Here is a 21,628-nt window from a genome sequence, read left to right on the forward strand (position 1 = left end):
AATTTATTGTATAAGTATAATATTATATTAAAGGTCATAGGTTTTATTTAAAAACAAGGAAAATGTGAAAAAAATTTTACATTTCCAAAAGTTTTCAAAACAAGTAAAACGAGAATAGATATAGTTGACCGTGTCTACTCTGTGATACCCGTACGAATAAATAATTTTAAATGTCGGAGATAATTAGCATACAATTTCAAACAACCTCTTACTTTTTATGTATAGTGCTATTTTATACATATATAGTATGTAATTAACATATAAATCTATACAATTACCAAGTTCGTTTGTTCCAAATTTCAGCTTTGTAGCTTCAATAGTTTTTAAGTTATGAACAAGCAGCTTATGAAGTTGTATGGTAATACACGAACCAGTACCCCAATCATATCAAATTTAAATAGGGTTCTGACATTCACCATAATAAATCATTGGTGAAAATTTGGAAAACTTAGTTCAACTAGTTTTTGAATTATTGTTCGAGCGGTCGGACGGATAGACATAGCTAAATCAATTCAGAATACGACGTTGATCAAAAACATATACTTGAGTCTATATCTCAGAGCATTATTTCTTATCGTTACAAACGGTAAGGCCAATTTAATACACGCTTATCTATAAAAATATCTATGTGTTCTGATTTGTTATTTGTACACAATATATGTACACACATATATTATAATTTTTGAAATTTGATTATTGTAAAACCAGAAAGTTCAAAAACTATAGAAAATTTAGTGGTACCTAGAATTACATATTGTTTTATGCCTGAATGAAAAGGGAACCAACTAAATATGAAAAGTTCAAACAAAAAAAAAATTAATATTAAGGTACCAAGAAGAACCGTTTTGTTTTTGTTTTACTTAAATTATATTACTAACGGTTTTTTTCTTTATTATATAAAATCGGAAACATCAGTCATATTTAAAAAAAATTAGAAATACTGTATGGTAACAATAGTTGTATAGCAGTTGTTTATTACAATCCCGTATTAGAGAAATGTTTCATTTTTTTTTAATTTTTGAATTATAAATTTTTTTTAACTTCCCTTTTTGAATTGCCATGCACTTATACACACATACATATTTAAAAAGTTTCCTTGAAAATATAATTTTTCTAGGATGAATACATATATGTAAATGTTTAATATTAACAAATTATAATACAAACAATAATTCTCCAAAATGGTTTACCAGAGATATTAAAAGTTATTTGCAAAATTACGTGATAATTGAAGATAATCAAGTATTATACATAATATAATTGGTTTTGTATATATTACGATGATTTTAACATAAAGTGCTTTTTTTCATTCAAAGTTAAGGATAAAAAATTATTTTTTGCATTTTTGTGGAGAATTCAATAAAAGAAGGCGTATATATAGAGAGAATGTGTACACTGATTTTTACGAAAATTGGTTGCATTTAACCGAGATTTTCATTTATAAAGCATTCGTGTATATCCAATTGTCCACTTATTCCAAATACGTATATTACATATATCGTTTTTATTCAAAACTCGTTAGATAACATATAAAAAAACAATCGATACATAATTTGACGTTTAACAATTTGTCAGTTCATAATATGACAGTTTGTAATAAAAATTTTTAAGGATGTCAGAAGTAGAAAATTAAAACTTTTTTTATCTAACATTAGTAGTAGAATTTTCTATCTACAACGTTTTTTTTATCTTTTTTATGTTTTATCTAAATTTGCATATAAACGCGCGACGTTTTCCATTTTGTACTTCTTTTAGAAATGGTTGATTTTAACAGAGTTTTGCATTTACCCGTTTTGCATATATTGTATGTGCAAATTTATTTAAAAGAAGTTGGGCTAAATTTTTGATTTCAAAGTGGTTTATTGCGCGCCGTTTAGGTATAGAATCATATTAAGTATGAACAGATGCAGGTATAAATGCATATACAATATTAAATGTATGAGTACAAAGCAAGTGCGAATAACTGCGATTGCTTTAACTACTTTAAAGAAAATTTTAACAACAAACGTTTTATCACAAATATAGTTTTAACATTTTTGTTTATTATAATAATAAGAATACTTTTCTTTTAGGTACGAGTATACAATCATAAAATAAAATTAACAAATAAAGTCAAAAAACAAAAAAAAAAATAAATTCAAATATTAAAAATATAAAATTATAAAGAGAATATCAAAATAATAAAGTGAAAAAAAAACAGCGAAATTTTCTTAATTTTTTTTTTTTTTGTTTTTATATTTTAAAAAAGAAAAAATTAACCAAAAACAAAAAAAAATAATTTATATGTAACTGGAAGTTTTGAAAGCAAAACTAGCATAATAATATGCTAGAATGCATATAATAAACTCCTTCATAACAAGAAAATATTAAAGTACGCTGTAATTTTCAGTTCAGATTTCATTTTCACTTTTATTTTTACAATTTTTTTTCTTTTTTTGAACTTTCTTTCAACAACCATAAAAACTATACAGCTACAATTCCTTCTTGTTTTGTTCCTTTTATCGGTTTTAATTTTGTTTTCGTTTTAACACATATGTATATATAGTATATATAGTGTGTTACAACACTTTGTGATTTGAAAAACCGGAAGGACCTTCTTAAGCACTTTGATTCAGGTGGTACTACTACAGTAAGTTAATAATAGTGTTATATACTATATATTTTTTTTACAATAAAAAACGGCCGGGGGGGGGGGGGGGGGGGGGGGGGGGGGGGGGAGGGGAGAAAGGATGTGTATAACTATAAGTGTATTTATTATATTAGAATTAGATTAAAGGCGGAGAGATCAACGGAGTAAAATATGAATTATATTAAAAACAAACAAAAAAAAAGAAAGGGAAAATTCATAAAATTTTTAAATTTTAAAATAAAAAATGAAAAAAAAAAAAAAATAAAAATAAAATATAATGTAACTCATATTTAAAAACAAACTGGGCGTTTAAATGTTGTTTGTAGTCAATGGAAAAAAAAACATAACAATTTTGTTGTAAACACTCTTATTTATGGTTGAAAACAATAGCAGTAGCAGTAGCAGCAGCAGCAGTTTTTGAAATAACAAAAGAATGAAATAAAAAACTTAAATATAAAATTATACATTTCTCACACACACACATATATATAAATACTTTTGTGAATATATAAAAAAAACGTAAGAAAGCAAGGGGTAGAAAGGCTGATACCTTAAGGAGCAGCAACAGAAAAACACGAGGAGAGGTTGAATTTCATTTTATAGTTTGAAAAAAAAAAGAACGAAAACAACATTTCTGTTGCTTTTTGATTGCTCTACTGTTAACAGAAAAGAAAAAGAAAATAAACGAAAGAACAAAAATTGTTACAGTTTTGCAAATTGAACATTTGACTTGCTAATTTTCCTCGGTTTTTTTTTTATATTTTTTTTTTAACTAGGTTTTTTTTAACTCTTCTTTTCAGCGGCAGCTTTTCTCATAAACAAAAAACATAAAATAAAAATTTTTTTTGTGTACCTAGAAAAGGTTTTATGCTGCTTTTTTTTGTTTTTAACTTTAGGCTTGTAAAAAAATAAACTTAAAAAAAAGTCCTTAAATTTTTAATAGTTGAAATAATTTTTTTTTACTTTACTTTGTGATTTAAATATGGCATGCAATAGAAATGACCGAATAATATTTAAATAAAAGAAAGAATGATGAAGAAAAAAGAAAACTGAAAAGTTTTAGTATTAGAATATGGTGGTGTTTTTTGTGTGCTCCTTGTTTCTTTTTTTTTGTAACCCGTTTTTGTAATTTAGAATTTCAAAAGAAATTATTTGCTTTATTGCATTTCCTAAGGTTTGAAAATATTTTTTTTTTATGTTTCTTGTTGTGTTTTGTTTTTTAAAATGAAAACAAAAATTTCATTTTTAGTTTTGTTGTTTGAAGTGGACTAATTAAAATATGAATTTTGTAAGTGTATATGCAGATAAACAAAAAAAAAAATAAATATTTAAATCAGCAGTATATCCAAATTTTTTGTCAGTCTTTAAAGAAATATTAATTTTTCTACGTTAATATTATTCATGCTTTACATAATGTAGATTGCATTGTAATTAATTTAAAAAGCTTCAACATAAAATATTGAAAATTTGCAACAAAAATAAATTGTAATAAAAAATGTTGTAAAAATATTGTAAATTATTTATAAATTATTTAAATAATAAATTTTGTTGAAGAAGCCGATGACGAAAAGAAGGATGACTTCTATAACAGCCTCACAACAACTCTGCTTGGAATTCACAAAAGCGATATAGTCATAGTGATGGGCGATCTTAACGCGAAAGTGGGTAGCAATAACAGCGGTCTACAAAAAATCATGGGAACACACGGTATGGGGAGTAAAAACAATAACGGAGAAAAACTGATAGAACTCTGCCAGACCTTCGAACTCAGCATCTGCGGTATCATCTTCCCCCATAAAGATATACATAAATATACGTGGTCCTCGCCAAACGGGAAGACAAGAAATCAAATCAATCACATGTGTATCAGCCGAAGATGGAGAAAATACATGTTAGATGTGAGAAATAGAAGAGGAGCAGACATAGATAGTGATCACGAGCTGCTGACAGGCGATATCATGCTGAAAATGGGAAGAAAAAGGCACTATACCAACGGAAACAGACGCTTCAATATACAGAAACTCCAGAACTCCCAAACTGCTTGCAGATATACCCGTAGACTGCGTGAAAAGTTACCACTTGACCAAGAACACCCGTAGGAAGAAATTGTGACTAAGATTCAAGAGACTGCCGAAGAAACACTAGGTAGAAAACAAATACAACGTAAAACATGGATCTCTGACGAGACTTGGGACCTCATCAATAAAAGGAGAAATGCTAAGCAACTAGCGATCAATGAAAACAACAACAAATCTCCACAGTACCAGAACTTAGCAAAACAAATAAAGAAGGCTGCTAGAAGAGACAAACGGAGATATCTCGAAAGGATGGCGTCCCAGACGGAGCAACACGCCAACCAGAACAACATGCGTGGCTTGCACCGAATAATTAATAATCTCACCGGGCAAAAAGAAAACACAACCCGCCCTGTTAGAGACCGTAGCGGTAACCTAGTGACAAATGAAGAGGCCCAGATAGAAATATGGAAACAGCACTTCGAAACAATTAGCAACGTAACACATACGACCAGCGAAGAAGTACATGATAGTAACCCAGTCAGAAGACAAACAAACTTAAGAATCTCTGAAGATCCCCCAAATATTAGCGAAATAAAAGCAGTCATACAAAAACTCAAACATAACAGGGCTGCAGGCAGTGATAGCATAACAGCGGAATTACTTCAGGCAGACGCACTAATTATGGCCCAGCTGTTAGAACCACATATTTCGCAAGCTTGGAGGGAAGAAAGGATTGCGCAGTCATGGAAAAAGGGCCTTATCATCAAATTACCAAAAAAGGGCAACTTGACTCACTGTGATAATTGGAGAGGCATCACACTACTTAACATAGCATACAAAGTCTTGGCAACAATTATGCAGAATCGCTTAAGGGAAAAACAAGAGGAAACAATACGTGAAGAACAGGCTGGGTTCCGCCCGCATCGGAGTTGTGTCGATCAATCAAATACGCTTCGAATCATAGTCGAACAATCAATAGAGTACAGAACACCATTATACATGCTCTTCATAGACCTCAAGAAGACTTTCGACACAATTAAGCGCGATGCAATATGGGAAGCGTTAAAAGATAGGGGAACCCCAGACAAAATAGTCCGCCTGATCCAAGCACTGTACGAAGAAGCCGAGCTCGCAGTATTACACTGAGGAAAAATAAGCGAATCCTTCACCACGCAGTCAGGAGTCAAATAAGGTTGCCCACTTTCACCGCTGCTCTTCACAATCGTGCTAGATAACATCTTGTAACTTGTCTGCTCACAGAGAAGGGGCATAATCTGGCGTCTCATTCAACATCTGGAGGATCTAAATTATGTAGATGACTCCTGCCTTCTGTCCCACAAGATCAGCGACATGCAGAGCAAATTAAAACACCTTGAAAAACTTGCCAAACTTGTGGGGTTTAGAAATAAACATAGACAAAACAAAGGCGATGAAAATAAACTCTACTAGCACAGCCAGTTTGGAACTCAATAACCAACAAATAGAGTTCGTTGGCAGCTTCTGTTACTTGGGCAGCATCATAACACGAGAAGATATAGCCAACAGACTGAAGAAAGCAAGAGCGGCGTTCAGTAGACTGCAGCCAATATGGAAAAGTAGCCAGATATCCAGAACGACTGAGGTCAGAATATTCCGGTCTTGTGTAAAATCGGTTCTGACATATGGCAGCGAAACTTGGCTAACATCAAAATCTACCAGTCAAAAGTTGCAAGTATTCATCAATAGATGCCTCAGAATAATATGCCGCATATTCTGGATAAGACAGATAAGCAACAAAGACCTGTGGATAATAACAGGCGAAGAACCTATCGGAAGGCAAATAAGAAGAAGAAAATGGAAATGGATTGGGCACACTCTAAGAAAACCCGCCAATAATATCGCTAAAATTAGCTTAGAGTGGAACCCGCAGGGTTCAAGAAGACCTGGACGCCCCAGAAACACTTGGCGTAGATCTGTAAAATCAGAACTAGAAAACGCAGGTCTAACATGGAGTCAAGTCAAGCAAATAGCCCAAAATAGAACAAGATGGAGATGTCAAGTGGAAGCCCTATGCTCCCAAGAGGAGTAAGCAGCTCTTAAAATTAGGACGGAAAATTAATTCCAAAATTTTCAAACATTTTACATAGACAAAATGTTTGTTTTATATTTTAGCCTCTCTATCATCTAACTACTTAAATTTCTTTAAAAATCCTCTTCAAAAAATTCTATTTTTAATATAGTTAAGCCAGAAAATGAATTTTTACATTTTCAAAATTTTGGTTATAAAATAAAATTGCCATATTAAGAATTTTCAATATTCCAAACATTCATTCGTGTATAAAATTTCATTTTTCTATCTGTAAAGTTGTAAATATTCATAACCTATGTTATTTATACAAAAAAAAAAGAATTTTAATAACTTCATTAAAATTTATATTCAGGTTAGAAATTTCCTATAATTTTAATATGTTAATAGTACAGATTTTTTTTCCGATAAAATTAAGAAATTATTTAAAAAAAAATTACTTAAATAGATATTTAAGTGTATGAAAAAAAAATCAGATTTATAAGGTAAAGATTTTAAAGACATAGAATCATGCAAGACAGTAATGACGGTGTAATTTGTCTTAAATTTATTCAGAAATATTTAAAAAAACATGCAATTCTTTTTCTGTTTCTTAAGGATTCTTGTTGGAGCACATTATATCCTTATTATATTTTTAGCAATGTTTTGTTTTAAAATATAAGTAAATAAAGGAAATTATGTAGTTGTTTTAAGTGGATAAATTTGTAATGTTATATAAATTTACATTAAAACATAATAATTTTTTTATTAATTGTAACACTTACCGACTAGTTTGTCAGCGACAACATTACTATTTGATAAAGTTATGGTCGATATAATAGATCACAAATGGCGAGAAGGAATACTTATAAAACTGCGGAAGAAGGGCAATCTTTAAGAATGCACGAATTTTAGGAGTATCACTTTACTCAATGCTATACATTAGGTGTAACGTGTTGAGTAGATAGCTAATTAATTGAGTAGAATCGAATCGGCAACAGGCGAAATTAACGGAGAAGGCAGGCCGGATTCAATGAATATGATAAACTGCTCTAACATCACTCGGAACAACCTGTAATGTATCATAGAACAACCTGTAATGAGTGAGATAGTGCCCTCTATTGTATCTTCGTCGATTTCGGACAGGCATCTGACAAGAATAAACATGTAGCTATCTGGGATGCATTGCACTATAAGAGAATACGAGAATACAAGTTCCAGAGTTGTATACAACAGTCAACTAAGCGCGCCTATTCAAATAACTTCAGGGAGGGGTACACTCAACCAGTTTTTTTTTTCAGTGGTGCTGGATGTGGTAATGAAAAGTGAATACGATGCCGGAAAGTATAAAATGAGGGTTGGTCAGCAGACTGGAGGATATTGAGTATGGTCACGATAATCTTTTAGGTCATACATACATATATGGATATGCAGGGATCGGCCTGAAGATCAACACCAACAAAACTGAATAGAGAGATTGAGACTTAAAGAATAAAACATCTATTCAACTGGCGCAAAAAATCCAACTTGGCAAACACCACCAAGATCAGAATATTCAATGCCTGTGTAAAAACGTTTCTACTCTATGGCTGTGAAACATGGCTGTCGCACATAGTGTATTCAATTAAGCACCGGCATATATCAACAGATACCTAATAGTAATATGAGGTATTTTCTATCCCAGAACAATAACAAACAATGAACTCTGGGCGATTACAGCCCAGAAGCCTGTAAACGTTGTCAAAATTGGAAATGCTGGTCAGAAATCTAGGGAATATCTTGCCTAGGGAATCAACAAAAGAGAAAAAAATTGCTCGTTATACATATATACGCATGTGGTGTATGCAAATGTTTAGCAATGTAAATAGATTTTAGTTGGTTCATTTAAAATTAAGCTGGTTTTATTTCTTTAAGAAAAACCTTACTTTGAACGATGGAATTCCTATGCCGTAAATAATAATTAGTAAAATTATAATTACTTTGAAAATATGCATGTTTAATATTAAAACGTTTAATAAAAATTATTATGTACTCGTATTTTATATAAATTTAATTTTCTTTTTTTATATAATTCGAGTTTTGTTAATTACCATAATAATGCATGTAATAAAATAATATAGGAATAAATTCCTCAGTATTCCTCATTTTCTCGCCAATTCTTTTATTAAAGAATTTTATGTTACAGTATATACGTAGGTATATTTTAAAAAAACTCCCAAGTAATATATTAGCGCCTAATCATTTGAGAAATTAGATATGCAAATTTTTTAAAACGGTTCGAAATTTTGTTACTTCATAATTTTAATATATTTTCAATATAATTAGGGTGATTATATAGCAATTGTCTTAAACTGTTTCTAAGGTGACACGAAACTACATAATTATATTTTCATACTTTTAACATGTTCGAGCATTTATACTTGTCCAATTGCATAATAAAATGTTGATATAAGTGTGGCGATGACACTAAAAGATAAATATTTGAGTATAAAAATTATTACAAGAATATATTACGAGTATGTGTATATGTATAAAAGTATGTATATGTATCCAGATTTATATGCATAAGTATTAAATAAATTGAAAAAAAATTTACTGCCCTGCTTTATTATTGTTAAAAAATTAAAAGAAAAATATATTACCTTTTTACTTATATTAAAATATAAATAATATGTATATATATATATCAAGTGAAGGACATATTTTTACACACTTGCAAATTGCAATAAATTATAAAAAAAATTTGTATTGCATTTTTTATGACTAAGCTGCTGAAGAAAATATTTAAATTTATTAAATTTAATTCTGATATACATAGAGTGTAATATAATGCTAAAAATATATTATGTTTTAAGTAATTATTTCATAAAAATTTTAATTAATAATTAAACATTTTCTATATTTAACCCGATTCTCTAATTCGAGGATCTACGACACATTGCATTATATTTTTTTATTTTCAGTAATTTTCAAGTCATTTCATGCTAACTCCGAATCGGAAAACTTTATCATTTTTATTAAGTACTTAGCATTATCACAGAATGTTTTTTCATTTAACAGTATTTGTTAGTGTTTCCTTTTACAGAGTGGGAGATTAGAATAAGGGCATATTATTAAAAATATGGAGCTTTAGCTGTCGATAAAACTGTATATATTGTGAATTTTATTCATTTTGTACAAGAACTAAACAATTAAACTTGAACACCCCATTTCGGGCTTACATTGATCTTTATTATTTAATGTGGATATTTTAATACATATATTATTAATATTTAATTTCAAAAGGGTGATATTTTTTAAATAATTTAATATTTAATAGTAAAGAAGGTCTATATAGAACAAAAGGGAATCTTTATTAAATTATTTTACATTAAATTATTTTAAATATTTTATATTTTACAATATTATTAAGTATAAGTATCTACATACAAACATGTGTTTGTGCGCCATTAATTATGAATTAAACTTTAAGAAAAAAGAAAAACTGAAAAAAAATTTTTAATTTACTAAAAGTATATGTATATACACATATATAATTATATTTAAAATTATATTAAATTATTTAGAAGAAAATTTATTTTCTATTGAATAATTAATAAAGTGAAATTACTAATTTACGTAAATCTAATTACGAATCCTTTTTGTATAAATTTAAAATTTTTGTAATACACACATAGTTTTTATTCTACAACATAAATGCATATACATATGCACAAACATATGTATAAGGATATGTAAATATTATTAAATGGGAAAAACGTGTAAATGACATGGTATAAACTAAGAAAATTTTTTTATCTAGAATGTAACTTTATATTTAAAATATTTAATAATTTATATTTATTATACATTTTTTAATGAAAAAAAAATTATAAAGAATATAAGAAGAGGGTACATCAATAATTCAACTATAGTAAGTGTGCTAGTATTATAAAAGATTTTAGATAATTGGATGTTCTTCCTTGTCCTGTGTACATGTACATGTAGTATATGCATTCTGCAAAATTCACGCGCTTTCAGAATTTAATTTAAGTTTTTAACGGTCGTTATACAATGGCAGTACATATAGAGACCTCAAATAATTTTTTTAAAGAAGCCCGTAACAAAACATTTAGAACAATTTTTTTTTTCTACAATATGTCGAATATGTAATGACAACTCTTTATATGACCCTTCTTTTGGCCTATTTTGGGACGGAATCAATTTTCTGCAAAATATTCTGACACAAATGTACTATATCCAACATATGTGGTAGTATTTTTTAACTATTGATTTTTTATGTTTTTATTGCTGGCACTTCATTCATCAATCGTTACAGATGTTCACGTCAAATCGATTTAGATTTTCCCATAGAGAGACCAATGCTTGAATAATGCTTCTAAATTGTGCTCAATGCAATTAAGAATGCGATCCGTATGTATTAAATGAAAGTTATGCGATTGGACTAACTTATCTAGATAATTTTCATTACGCACGGTAAATCTCATATAAATAAAATAAAAACTAAATTTACCAATAATGTTACAGAACACCTTCCAATATGATTATTTCAAATTTAACAATTTTTATATATAATAACACTAAAATGTGTAATATATATTTAGAAAAATATATCAAAATATTTGTGTATAAATGTATGTATTAGATCAATTGTGTTTGGGTTGGTTATAATTCGAATAATATTAAAATACCAAATAGGCATCCAATCAAATTTATAACAAAAATCTATTTAAAATATTAATTTTAATTTGTTTGTTAGAATATATTCATACATGTATAGATAAGTTTTAATAATATTAGACAACATTGTCATAAAATCGGGCCTTGAATCATTTTAATATGTAGAGTCCCATATAGATTGTACACAACTACATAAAATGTATAATATTGGTCGTCTGCAACAATGTATGTACGAATTCTGATGAATTTCTTTAATATTTTTATATATATACATAGAGGTAAAGGAGTAAAATACAAAAAAAAACTAAGTGAATTTCAAATGTTATTTCAATTTTAAATAAATATTTCAATGTTTAATATTTTGTTTTAAATATATGACAAATTTATCCGAATATTCCAATGGTACAATATGTTCAAATATAATATTGATAGTTGAATATTTGTTTTCTATAATTAAAATAGAATTTACTTTTCATTTTTGTTATATATTTTGAATATACAAAAATATAACCAAAAATTTTATTATTTTGTTATAAATTCGTCAAAATGCTATATACTTGTATATACAATGTATATAATTTATACGTAATAATTGATTTGATCTATTTTAATTTTTTAAATTATTTTTAAAGATTTTTATGTCATTTATTATAAAATATAATATTATATATGTATGTATTAGTTCATGCATATATGTACTAAGTAGATTTTTGAAATAAATATACTGTTAGCTAGATTGGGTCTAGCTATTTACCATTTCAACACCTAGGATTGATAGATGTCCCCAGAAAGACAGTCCTGGTTTGACGACAGTCTACAAGGGACATTTACCTTTAGACGAATATATGGCTAGGTTAGGATTGTCCTTGAATAGGGAGCTGCAGGAAGATGGACACGGAGGAGACCCTTTTCCATGTCTGCGAGTGTCAAATCCTGAGCATGTGTAGACGTGAGGCAGAGCAAGCGTGACGGGCTGGATGAGATATTGAAGATTGGCATTAAGGGTTCAAGCCACCAGTAATCTCGATAGATAGGATTGCTGATACGCCGATATGTCGATAGAAAGGTCGATAGATAGGCCAGTAATCTCGATAAATACGCCTAATTACGACGTGACGAGTGGCGGTAGAAAAACGACATATTTGTGCTAATTGGGGTGTTGTGTACCTGACGCACTGGCCACGTCAACCACGTAATCATATATTTGGTATTTTAATTCATACTGAAGGTCAAAGAAGAAGATTTTGTTTCATTTGAAAATGGTAGGGTAAGTAACAGTTAAAAGAAAAATTATTGAGATTAAGATAAAAATATCAAGAGAGTAAGGAAATCTGTAATTTCGGCGCCATCTTTGAGATTTATCAACTCGAGAAGCAGGATGGAAAAAAATTTCGAAATGTTAGTTTGCTTGGTTTGATATTATAAATATTATAATAGACATTTACTTAAAGTCCACAATTTTGAACCTTTACAATAAAACAGTGAATTATTTTGTATAGTAAAGTAAAAGGTCTTTTTTGTATAATAATAACAATGTAATATTATTGTTGAAATAAATTTTTTCACATTTCCACATTTAACATTTAAACTTTGTCCTTTATTTATAATTTTATTTTTTTTTCAAAATTAAATTTATTAAAAAGAAAATGGAAGCAGAAAATACCTTCTCATAAATTAAACATAAAAAGAAATTTTTCCTTGTAAATCTGTATGGTTTTTTTTTCTTCATATTATACAAATAAAAAATTAAATGTTAGAAACTATTGTATTTTAGAAATAGTAGTTACATACCTACATTTTTTTATTCTGACATTTTTTTTAAATATTATTTAAAAAAAATATGAATAATCAATGCTATTTTGTATACAGGATAAAATAAGAATTTAAAAGTAAAAAAATAATTTTTTTTTTGCATAATTAAATATTATTATTTCTTTTTAAGTTGTAGAGAAAATTATAAAACATCGGAATAAAGGAAATGATTTGAATTAAAATTACTAATAATAAATGAAAATGTAAGTTGACGTTACTATATAACTACTATATATAAAAGTTGTTATTGTTGTTGTTACTTCAACAATATTGCTATATTAAAAAGAATTGGCAAAATAACAAGAATACATAATGTTGATAAATTAAATAACATCAATTAAATATTAAAAATAATTTATTGAAATATGTATATCAAAATTTTCAGTTTCGTTTTAAGACAAATTTTTATTGTATTGTGAAATTTACGTTCTCATTCGAAAAAAGAAAATGCACGAAAAATTCGGAATTTTCGGAATGATATCCGAAATATTGAATTATTGTCATGGCGGTTAACGAATGACTGCACAATATGCATCCAGCGCTATAAAGTCAAATAGTTTCTATATTCTTAGATTATTGTGTACCCATATTGTTGTTTAATTAATTTGACCTTTAAAATTTAATATTGTTGTTCTTTATAAGCGATTACGAACTGCATATCAAATTATGTAATATAACATGCAATTACTATACATATGTATGTATCTAGATCTAGATATCTAGACATATACATAATTTAATATTATTAATGTTCTAATTTCACTTTTATATTCGTATATGTAATATGCATATGTGTGTTTTTTATGTACAAATATGCAAATATTTATATATGTAGAATTTAACATTAGCATAATTATCATCAACACTATTATAATCTTTTGTCATCGTCATTATCTATATTAGCTTAACATTTCAACTATGCATGTATATATATATATATATATGTATATATGATGTTCGTGCTTGTAAATTTATATTAAGATATTAATATATTATATTATGATGAAAATGTTAAGGCGAGACAGCTTCCAGACACTTTACTTTTGCATTAGGTAATTCCCATAATATTGTGCATACATTTATATATATACATATCCATACATATGAACTTTGTATGTTCGTTAACAATATTATTTTGCATACACTTATATTTTTGTGTAACTATATACATTTTTTCAGTCTATAGTTAGTTTATCCTCTCAGATTTTCTATTATATGTTAATATAACGCTAAATATATGAGTGTATGTATGTAATTTCATAAAAACAGAGGTGAAATCAAGTGGTGAAGATAAAAAATAAAAAATATTATTTGTTTAAAGGACTTCATATTCATTATTAATTAAGTTAGAATTGATTTTACTACGTGTTTCAGACAACTTCGGTAAGCTTATAAAATTTTCGTACGCCAAATTTTTGAAAAATGCAACTCGTTTCGGAAATTACAAATAACTTGGGTGTCAAGCATTATTTTAAACCATAACTTCGATTTTAAGGAAGTTGTAAATTTATTTGTTGGATTGCAAGCTAAAAAAACCAATACATAAACAAATAACAATATCCTTCACAAGTACCAAAAATTTTGCAATTGTACTAAAGAATCAAATAACATCCCTGAAAGAATATTAACATTAAAAGTAAAAAAAAAATGTTATACCATTATACTAAAATAAGGAAGAGCGAATATAAGTGAAATAAAAATGAAAAAATCTTTTTTTCACATCCATTGAATTTCCCCTTAATAATGTTCATATAATCATGGAGTATATCCCACCAAAAAGGTGTCCTATATATGATTTATATCGTTATATATGTATAACATTTATGTTGAAATGCTTATATACGTATATACATTAGAATGCATAAGATTATATTCATGCACACATTATAAGTGTGTAATAAACTTGAAATTCTAAGAAATAAAGATATGTATATGAGGCATGTATGTATGTGTATATGTCTACATATACATAACATAGATATAGGAATGTGAATTTCATATCTATAGTAATTTTTAAATAAGATACTTTAATATTGTGTGCATATAGTATAGAAAACTTTTCCACATATCATATATATGTACGTATATTTATGTATATCATATGTAGTTGGTATAGTATTAAAAGAGCTTGTGGTAATTTTCCTGGATGCTGCTCGCTTATTCATATCTGAATAATTTTAAATAGTTAATATTTTGGTTTCTTCTCTTCACTTAAGATGATACTAGACTAATGTAAAAAAAAACAACAATAATAATATAAAATGAATAACCATTTAGAAAATGTTTAAATAAATGGCATGCTTTTATATGGAAACGCTTTATTTATTATATACACTATGTAGTGCCACTTTAGATTAAGTTGAATTTTAAGATGTGCTATAAAAAGGCAAATGCAAAATAAAGAAAAAAAAACAATTAACCAGTGAATAAAGTTAATTTGCAAAAATTTTTATACATATATGAAAAAAAAAATAATTATTTAAATTTAAAATTATGGTGTCAATGAAAATATAGTTGAATATGAGAAGGAAGGAAGATCGTATAACGTGTGTTTATGAAGAAAATTAATTTCTAAGAAGATTTTTAATTTTGTTGAAATTTTTAGAAGGAATTCTTGAATATTACTTGAAATATTTCGAATTTTAATTTTTAAATTGTTCTTTATGAAAAAAGTAAATTTTCTTAAGCTAATATTTTTGTAAGAAGAACAAGTTTTGTTTGAGTTGTTCCACTGTTGTACTAGCCATCAATTGATATATTGGGTTAAATTTATTTATGTGTATGTTTTATTATTTGAAAGATTACATTTAATTTTTTTCATTTTCAATTTTAAATAAATTATTTTAATATTTTACTAATTTGAAAATAATTTCCAATAAAATTAAACACGTTAAAATGTCATCTAAAAAATATTATTCTTTTAAGTGTTAAATTATGTTTATTTTAATTTTTTTTATAATTTTTTTAGTTAATAATTGCATTAATTATAAATTACAAGTGAATTTTTACATGACTTTAGTACTAAAATTTACAATAATTTTAAAATGTAAAATTAAATACATTTCTTTTAATTTTATGTCATGTCTATTTAGTATCTATTAAAAATTTTGTATTACATACAATGTATATATATAAAATGCAGATGTACATATTGAACAATTAATTGCTTTATTCGCATATTAAAAAAATTTTAAAAGTTTAAAATAAAAAATTTGTGTAATGATTAAAATGTAGCAGGATGAAACTACAATTCTTTGTTAAAATGAAAATTTTCGTAATTCTCTAGTATTTCGGATGTTCGTTATGTAGAAATCTCACAATACTAACATGACTTTTGAGTTTAAACCAGACAATTTTGAGATTTTTTTTTAAAATTCTTCTATATGAACTTTTCATTTTCTAATTTCGGATTGAGAGTAAATTATACAAAAAATTATATTATTCTTATATAATATTTTAAACATATTTTTTCTAAAATCCATTCGACTTCTTACAAATAAAAACGATTCACAATTTACAAAAACAAAAAAGATTCTTCAAGAATCAAAGACAACTTGTAGTGCAGTTTTTATTCTCATGTATAACAATGTATACTCGTACAGTATACAATTTCCCCCGCAATAATAATAATAATTATAAATTTAATTTTTTATTCATTTACTTGAATAATATATTTAAAATATTCAATTTTTTTTCTATTTTAAAATACAGGAAAGAAAATAAATAAGAAAAAAATTCTCGCAAAATATTATTTAAATTTTCAATTCTCAATTTTCAATTTTTTTTATTATATTATTTTTAATTCATCTGATTAGAAATTCATAGCTTTACGATGCAAATCAAACTGTTTTCTCATAATTCATTAAAGTATTCTCCTTTTTTTCTATATTATAAACTTTGCATTCTAATGTAATAAAAAAAGAAAAAAAAACCAGAAAAAAAATGTCCTTTTTTTTTATTTTAAAGAAAATATAAAATACGATATTAAAAAAAAATAACGGGGAAAATTCTAATGAATAACAATAAAAATATATAGAGGGAAAAAGGAAAAAGGAAGAGAACAAAAAATATTCAAGGGAAACGTCATGGAAAATATAATGAAAATTATAAGAAAACGAAAAACAAGAATTCCAGGCAGCAAAAAACAAAAATATGGAATATGAAAAACAAAGAAAAATAAAATAAAAAAAAAAGCAGATGGCTACAATGTTTTAAATTAGTTTTAAATTTTTTCTAAGTAATTCTTAAGTTTTCATCGCGTATAAAATGTATAGTATGTGTGCTTGTACTGTACAAAGACTTAGCAAGGTCCTTTTCATATTCAAGCGGCTTCATTTTGTATGTATATGTCTAACAAAAAAATAATTGAATTTTTATTCTTACTCATTAGTTCGTTTTAATTTTCTTTCTTTTTTTTTGCCTTCTCAATTTTAATATAAAATTTAAATTACAGAAAATGTTGAAAACAATTAAATTAAATCATTTTAAGTTTTTTCCGATTTATTTTCATTATTTTTTTTATTTTGATATTTTAATAATGAAGTGGTGTTATAAAAATCTGTATCCATTAATTATACAAAAATTATTCAAATTCTGTTCTCAATACGGTTAAAGGTAAGGTATGCAATGAATTAAAATTGCACGCTTACAGCCCCATAAAAATATTTAAATGAATTCGATAATATGAAGGAAATCGATAACATATTCGATATATCGTAAATTTTCAATATATCGTAAATTAAATTAAGTTAATTAATAAAATATCTAAAATGCAGAACTGAAAAACAAGCTGTACATATCGTAAACTTTTATATCGTAAATTAGTATATCGTAAATTGTCAAATGAAATATCGAAAAAGAAGCACTGCCAAACATATTGTTGTACTCTTTGATATTTATGAACAGTATAATGAGATTGCATACGTAAAATCATAAAAAATTGCTGTATTAAGAGTTAAAGTCATGAATTTAGAATTATAAGATCTATAATAAGCATTATAAGATCTTTAGAGAAGAAAGTGCTTCCATATAGTTTTATGGAATAATGGTGAATTGTTTTTTTTTTTTTTGTGTTGATATGTAGATTCACTTGCGATTTTTTTTCTTTGTCTTTATACATTTTACTGTTTTTCGTTTTTTTTTTCAATTGTGTCTTAACATTTCCCTCGACTTTTGCATATTTTCTTTTTTGTTTTGTTTGCATTTTCCTTTTTAACTTTTCTACAATTTATATAATTTTTTATATTTAAAACATTTTATAAATTCAAATTTATTTTAATTTCTTTTTATATATATTTTTTTCTTTTTAGGTACTGAACATTGTATGACTTTATGTATAGGTACATATTTATTTATATTTCTACATTACATAACAAAAATATTTACATACACACAATTCCATGCAATGCATACATAGATAGATATATATATATATATATATATATTTGTATATAAGTGCATATTTTTATTAAAAAATGGAAAAGGAATTAAATTATAATTAAAAATTAAAAAAAAAAGTATAAGGAGAAAGTGGAAAAGAAATGAAACTAAAAATATTTTATTAAAATATTATGTACACTATTTGATATATATGTATATGTATGTATATAATATAATAAGTAAATACAATTATGAATATGTAAAACTGCGACTATATTTATTATTTTTGGTGTATAAAATTGTAAATACACTTATAAATATTTAAAGTGCTGTGTGTAGATGAAAGTAGAAAACAGAACTAATTTTTATAGTCTTGAATTTCTTTGTTTCTTTAAAAAAGAGTCGGGCGTCATTACAAAAAAAAAAAACGGCGGAATTTATACATATCAGATTTTTTCATAAAGCAACAAAAAAATTAAAAAGGTTGTTTAATTGCTTTAAATAACCAAAAACTAAAAAAACACCTACATAAATAAGACGAATTCTTAAATTTAGTCAAGATTTAGTTAACAAGGTTAGTTGTAGAAAAGAAAACAAAACTTCTTCTTGCCTTAAACTTCCACAGACCTGCTTTGAACGCAGTTTGTATGCAAACATTTTTAAATTGGAAAGCCTGTCCGGAACGCAGTTTTCATCCTAAAGCATTAAATTATAAAAAAACATCTGCCTGGAACGTACTGTACTATCAAAAATTATCGAAATATGAAAAAAATTCTCTTTGTGTTTGAAAAACCAATACTTCTTCAATGCCATTTATTATAATTCAAATAACACTTCACGTTATAAACACCATTAATAAAAGCGAACTCCATAAGTGAGAGAGTTAGGACCAATCAGACAATATCGTAATGACAACTAATTAATAGTTGTTAAATTAAATAAATTTTTAATTTTCTTTTTAGGTTCTACGTTTGTTTTCTTTATTTTTAGTGTTTAAGAATGAATTTTAACTAATTTATTGTTTTTAATTTCGTATATGGTAACAAAGGAGATTTAAATTAAATTTTGCATAAAAAAAAATGTAGCTATAGCTATTACATATGTATAGAATATAATTAAAGTAAAATTGCATATATTAAGGGAGATTTTCTAAATTTTTTTTTTCTTATAGGTTATGTATACTTGAATATTGGATAATAAATTATAAGACGTATATGCCATTTTTAATTCTATACCACATATAATTTATTTAAGTGAAATTCTTGTAAGGTTTCAATTCACATTTTTTTTTTCTGTGCTTTAGTAATTAAGTGTACATCAAATTAAAATTATATATGGATTTTTTGACCTAAATTATTTTTTTTTAAATGAATTATACTGACATATTATTTTTTTTTTTATTATTATTTATAAATATGAAAATTAATCGATAATGTTTTTTAAATCTTATTAAGTATTATTCATTATACCTTTACTGCACAATATAGATTTTATTTGATTTAAAATTTTTGTGCTTTATATTAATAAAAATCTTATTGAAAATCATAAACAAAATAATTAAAAATTTAGAAAGTGAAATTGTTTCAAGAGCCTTTAATAAATTCTTATAAAAATATTAATTTTATTTTAATATTCTAAAAATTTTAATCTAGTTCGTATATTGAAGTCAGGTTCGAACAATAAAATTAAATGAATTCAGTCTTTTCTTGTGTTGCATCAATTAAAATAAAAGGCAATTATGAATGTTAGAGCAATTCGTTTGAAATTTTATGGCTGTAAGTCGCTCAGGATCTAGATGAGACAAATTTAAAATTATTAGAATTATGTAGTTTTTTTTCATGAATAAATTTATAATACATATAAGAACGTATGTGTTTCTCATCTTAAAGTCAGGCTGTTGCACTATATAGATGTATTTGGAGTCAAATTGATGTAATTTTGAATATTGAGTTTAGAATAAAAATATAAGTATTTTAGGTATACGAACAGTTGAGCTTAGGGCATAATTATTTAAGAAATTGTTGTTATTCGAAAGACCAAGAGAGTTTGCGAAAAAATATTTTTACTAATAAAAATATTTACTTACCTCCTTTTCCAGGCACGTCTTTTAACATGATTCAATTTTTCAACAATTTTTGGAATAATTTGGAATATTATTATTGTGTTTTCAATTACAGAACTGGTACTGTTCTTTTTTTTTTAACATATTGAATTTAAATACAAGAAATAACGATAATTATTATGTAACCTTGGTGATTATTAAACGATTTATTGGATTTTAATTGTCTTTCGACCCAAAGTTAAAAAAAAATTTATTTTACCTTTTTAAAATTTTCTAATATAAAAATTGCAATTTTGAAGGTTTCTTATCAATTTATTTTTTGTTTTGAGTATTTAAAAAACAACAAAATTTTTCAAAACAAAAAGTTTTTTTTTTTCATTTTAACTTTCTAATTTTTATTGAGTTTCAATAAAAAGTAATTAAATTGTATAATATAGAGAAAATTTTTATTTTATTAGTTAAAAGTTTTTTGAATTTTTTATTGTTTTTTATAATTTTGAAAAAAAAAATTACAAATTGTTCAAAAAATAATTTTTCATTGTTACTTTTTTTATTTAATAGTTTTGCGTTTCATTATTTTGTTACCATCATAACTTCCAATATAACATTAACGTACTTTCGGTTGCCATTACAAAAAAAAAATAAATTGCACTTTATAAAATTTCCTTAAAAAAAAAAATTCGCTTAAAAGTTAAAACCTCATAGGTTCTTTGTTTTTAGAAAATAAAATAAAAAAAAAAAACAGAAACTAAAATAAAGTTTAGAAATTAAAAAGTTTCTTTTTTTTCTTTATTAAATCGAAACGTTTGATATAAGCGTGGAAAATTATTTGTTTTTCTATTTTTTATTTGCTAAATCATTATTTACAGAAATTCTAGTATATAAAGCATATAATTGGTAATTACAATTTATTGTAAGTTCTAGTAATTTCAAATTTTGTTCTTTTTTTTTGCATAAATGAAAAAATAATTAATTGGATTCTTTGTGGATTTTTTTTGAATTGG

General features: G+C 25.8%; 1 protein-coding gene across 1 annotated transcript; it reads left to right on the top strand.

Annotated features, from left to right (window-relative positions):
• The first annotated feature begins 6,076 nt into the window (after window positions 1-6,076).
• On the top strand, window positions 6,077-6,715 carry LOC129606932 (uncharacterized). Its single transcript, XM_055517579.1, has one exon. It carries the CDS (start codon window positions 6,077-6,079, stop codon window positions 6,713-6,715), a length of 639 nt encoding a protein of 212 aa, XP_055373554.1.
• The last annotated feature ends 14,913 nt before the right edge of the window (window positions 6,716-21,628 follow it).

Source organism: Condylostylus longicornis, unplaced genomic scaffold, assembly GCF_029603195.1.
Source record: "Condylostylus longicornis isolate FDR11 unplaced genomic scaffold, ASM2960319v2 ptg000022l, whole genome shotgun sequence".
In the NCBI taxonomy this organism is placed as follows: Eukaryota; Metazoa; Arthropoda; class Insecta; order Diptera; family Dolichopodidae; genus Condylostylus; species Condylostylus longicornis.